The 4,717-nt window shown below is 49.4% G+C and overlaps 1 protein-coding gene across 1 annotated transcript; it reads left to right on the top strand.

Annotated features, from left to right (window-relative positions):
• Positions 1-3,258: 3,258 nt before the first annotated feature.
• Positions 3,259-4,395, top strand: LOC311226164 (putative nuclease HARBI1; the record flags this gene model as incomplete). Its single annotated transcript, XM_084311537.1, has 3 exons — positions 3,259-3,694; positions 3,862-3,948; positions 4,037-4,395. The coding sequence occupies 3 exons, from the start codon at positions 3,259-3,261 to the stop codon at positions 4,393-4,395; spliced, it is 882 nt and encodes a 293-aa protein (XP_084167663.1).
• Positions 4,396-4,717: the final 322 nt, after the last annotated feature.

Here is a 4,717-nt window from a genome sequence, read left to right as displayed (position 1 = left end):
CATGCAGCCTCTCCAGCCTCTCATCTTCATTCAGGCCGATGCCGTCCCAGACATCATGCAGCCTCTCCAGCCTCTCATCTTCATTCAGGCCGATGCCGTCCCAGACATCATGCAGCCTCTCCAGCCTCTCATCTTCATTGAGGCCGATGCCGTCCCAGACATCATGCAGCCTCTCCAGCCTCTCATCTTCATTGAGGCCGATGCCGTCCCAGACATCATGCAGCCTCTCCAGCCTCTCATCTTCATTGAGGCCGATGCCGTCCCAGACATCATGCAGCCTCTCCACCCTCTCCTCTTCATTGAGGCCGATGCCGTTCCAGACATCATGCAGCCTCTCCAGCCTCTCATCTTCATTCAGGCCGATGCCGTCCCAGACATCATGCAGCCTCTCCAGCCTCTCATCTTCATTCAAGCCGATGCCGTCCCAGACATCATGCAGCCTCTCCAGCCTCTCATCTTCATTGAGGCCGATGCCGTCCCAGACATCATGCAGCCTCTCCAGCCTCTCATCTTCATTGAGGCCGATGCCGTCCCAGACATCATGCAGCCTCTCCAGCCTCTCATCTTCATTCAGGCCGATGCCGTCCCAGACATCATGCAGCCTCTCCACCCTCTCATCTTCATTCAGGCCGATGCCGTACCAGACATCATGCAGCCTCTCCACCCTCTCCTCTTCATTGAGGCCGATGCCGTTCCAGACATCATGCAGCCTCTCATCTTCATTGAGGCCGATGCCGTTCCAGACATCATGCAGCCTCTCCAGCCTCTCATCTTCATTGAGGCCGATGCCGTCCCAGACATCATGCAGCCTCTCCAGCCTCTCATCTTCATTCAGGCCGATGCCGTCCCAGACATCATGCAGCCTCTCCAGCCTCTCATCTTCATTCAGGCCGATGCCGTCCCAGACATCATGCAGCCTCTCCACCCTCTCATCTTCATTCAGGCCGATGCCGTTCCAGACATCATGCAGCCTCTCCAGCCTCTCATCTTCATTCAGGCCGATGCCGTCCCAGACATCATGCAGCCTCTCCAGCCTCTCATCTTCATTGAGGCCGATGCCGTCCCAGACATCATGCAGCCTCTCCAGCCTCTCATCTTCATTCAGGCCGATGCCGTCCCAGACATCATGCAGCCTCTCCACCCTCTCATCTTCATTGAGGCCGATGCCGTCCCAGACATCATGCAGCCTCTCCAGCCTCTCATCTTCATTCAGGCCGATGCTGTCCCAGACATCATGCAGCCTCTCCAGCCTCTCATCTTCATTCAGGCCGATGCCGTCCCAGACATCATGCAGCCTCTCATCTTCATTCAGGCCGATGCCGTGCCATGGTCAAATCGATCGCCGTCACCAGAGAGTTGGCCACTTCGTCACTGGATGGACAGGACCACAAATCAAAACTAAATAAATAATTGTGGGGCTAGAGTGATAAAATTATGACAGTGAAATCCTGCATAAATAAATAAATTTCCATTAAAAAGCATAAAACCTCACTACACAGTAATGAGAAAGAGGTGATGGGCCTTTTTTGTGATATAGCCCAATGAAAATATTCATGTGCATTATAGGAAATTGTTTTTATTTTTATAGTTGATATGACCAACTTTAACGTTACCGCTCGTTGCTTTGGGAATTGGGAGACACCATTACTGTGATGCCAGAGCAGAGTATTTCACGGACCAATCAGGGGCTGCATTGCACTGCAGGACAAACAGCAGTTAGAACACAGTCCGTGATTGGCTCAGATTGCTTTATAATTTCTGGAAATCGATGTGGATACGAGCCAGGGCTGAGCCCAAACGTTTGACCGTTCGGACCTTCGTTCGTTACGTTGGCATTCTTCTAAATAAACATTTGAATTTTTTATTAAAAAAATATCCCATATTTTTTTTTTGTCTATTCATTCTGTTTAAACCAATGGGGTTTTTCTTCACAGTTGCAGATTCTAAAGATTAGGCTACACTAATATTATAGTATTAAAACTGATGAGCTATTAATTAAAGAAAGTTAAATAAAAAGGTTGGGTGGCGCAGCGGTCTAAGTGCTTGTCACCAACGCAAGAAAAACCGGTATTGAATCCGGCTGTCAGCGTTGCCTCCGGCTTGGCCGGCCATCATACTGGCTCAATTGGCAGAGTCAGCGGGAAGGAAGCCGGTGGGTGGTATTCTGGTCGTTGTAAACAGCGACTCCTACAGGTCGGTCAGGGCGCCTGCACAGCAAAGAAGGGATATGTTGGGGAGCTCCCGTAGCTCACCGCATATCTCGGCGCTATTTCTGCGTCGGGGAAAACCGTGCTCGTCACGGATCTGGGGGACACGAGTTCGATTCCCGGACCCGCCGTCATTTCTCAGAATGTCTTCCCCTGCTCTACATCCCATTTCAACCTGTTTCTGTCGGTCATGCTTGACCAGAAAAGCGATAAACGCTAAAAAAGAAAGTTTAAAAAAAAAAGGGGATATGTTGAAGGTAGTGCGACCTCCCACGCGTTACACTTCACCAATGAGAGTCCGCGCTAGCAGGTGAAAAGAGGTTGCTGGCTGTCTCCTATGTGACGGAGGAAGCATCTGTTAGACTTCAGGGCCCTCATTCATCAACGTGTTCTACGCACAGATCTGTGCTTACCCTGTGCGTACGATCATTTCTAAGCAAAGAGTGGGATTCATCAATTTCGATTTGAACTTGACTCCGTGCTTACATCTACGCACAGGTCAGAGCACACTTACCTGACGCCCAGTGGTAGAATATCGTTACTACGCATAAGGACTCCTCAGTCCTGCATTAGTTTCAAGGCGGAAATAAAGACACTGGCGCGTGTTCTGTATGACCCCCGTGATTCATCATAGTTCATTGTGAAATAGCGATATTAGTGTAATTATTGTCAAACCCTAAACAGCATCAATTTCTGAATGTAGGATGCAGGATGGTTAACGTTGCATTTGGCCAATACGTTGTTGGCTGATAAGGAACGCATGACCCAGGCCTAATCTCATTTAATTAAATTGTAATGTTATTATATCTGTCATCAAAATATCACTTAAATGCAGGTGATCACGGTTATCCACTGAAGCCATGCGTGGCTAGAATCGTCCCTGACCAACAACGACCCAATTGGAGCGCAGATCGAAAGAAAATCAATCAACAGTTACAATATACCCAGGTGTTCTGTATGACCCGTAATTAATTAAATTGGCGACATGAGTGTAATCGTCGGCAAACCCTATAAATTACATCTGGAACATGGATTTCAGATCCTATTCACCATGGATAACGCAGTCCTTGCATTGTTGCACGATTTGGGAATGGGCCATGCCCATGGTGCGCTCCACAGGGAGCGCGTCTTCAGGGACGGGGCAGACCTGTTTGCCGAGAGCACAGAGTGGCTCATGAGCAGGTTCCGCTTCCCCAGGGCAATCCTGCTTGACCTGTGCCAGAATCTGGGACCCTTATTGGAGCGCCGAACAAGGCGCACACATGCCATCCCCGTCCACACCCAAGTCCTCTCCACCCTGGGATTCTTGGCCACCGGGACGTTCCAGCGGGAGATCACAGATCGCTCGGGCATCTCCCAACCCTCACTCAGCAGGATCATGCCCACAGTGTTGGATGCCATCATGTCCCTAATCCCCGACTACATCAAATTCCCATACACACACGCACAGCAGGTCGAGGTCAAGAGGGCTTTCCACGCCATCGCCGGTTTCCCCAACATAATTGGAGCAATAGACTGCACACACATCACGCCATCAAAACACCATCACAAAATGAATTCAATTACGTTAACAGGAAGGGGTTCCACTCGGTAAATGTCCAAGTGATCTGCGATGCCCGTTTGGCACTCCTAAATGTCGTTGCCCGGTGGCCAGGAGGAACCCACGACTCGTTTGTGGTGCAGAACAGCTCTGTGGGCATTCGTCTCCAGGCTGGGGTTGTTGAAGACGGGTGGCTTATTGGTGAGTGTTACACATTTAGGCCTATATTGAATCAAATCGTAATGTTATTACTGGTATCTGTAATTAAATTATATCTCTTTTAATGCAGGGGATCGTGGCTATCCACTGAAGCCATGGCTGATGACGCCGCTGACCAACCCCACCACCCAACAGGAGGGCACCTATAACCGGACGCACGCACGCACACGAGTCACCATGGAGCGTGCAATTGGTCTCCTGAAGGGTCGGTGGCTCTGCCTGTCTGGCACGGGGGGCACACTGCAGTACCGGCCTGAAAAGGTCTGCAACATCATCGTGGCCTGCAGTGTGCTCCATAACATGGCCATCAGGCATGGCATCCCGCTGCTAGACCCAGAACTACCTGACGACCCCATGCCAGACGTGGAAGAGCCACCTCCAAACGCCACTGGAATGCTGACAAGAGCTGGGCTCATAGAGCAGTTTTGAGTGAGTCTACCCCATGCACTGGAAGAACTGCGATTTGTGTCAATTCATATTAATTAAGTAATCATTAGTAACCTGTACATAAAAAGAAAATACTGTTGTTTGAAATCGAATTGAGCTGATTAATGAATTGGAACCATTTTTGAATTGCATTGTACAGTTATAGTTGAATGGAAGTAGCTGACAGTTTAAAGGTGACCAGATGACACTCAGTTTACCGTGCATGCAGGGTATCAATCAAACTTCAAAAGAACGGAACGAGAAAAGGCATTCATCCAGCTAATGATGATCTGATTATAATAATGACACCAACGCCAAAAGTGGT

The sequence above is a fragment of the Notolepis coatsorum genome (genome assembly GCF_963971535.1).
Source record: "Notolepis coatsorum genome assembly, chromosome: 3".
Classification (NCBI taxonomy): Eukaryota; Metazoa; Chordata; class Actinopteri; order Aulopiformes; family Paralepididae; genus Notolepis; species Notolepis coatsorum.
The sequence above is the reverse complement of the archived record's forward strand: the minus strand, read 5'-3'. Positions and strand labels throughout refer to the sequence as shown.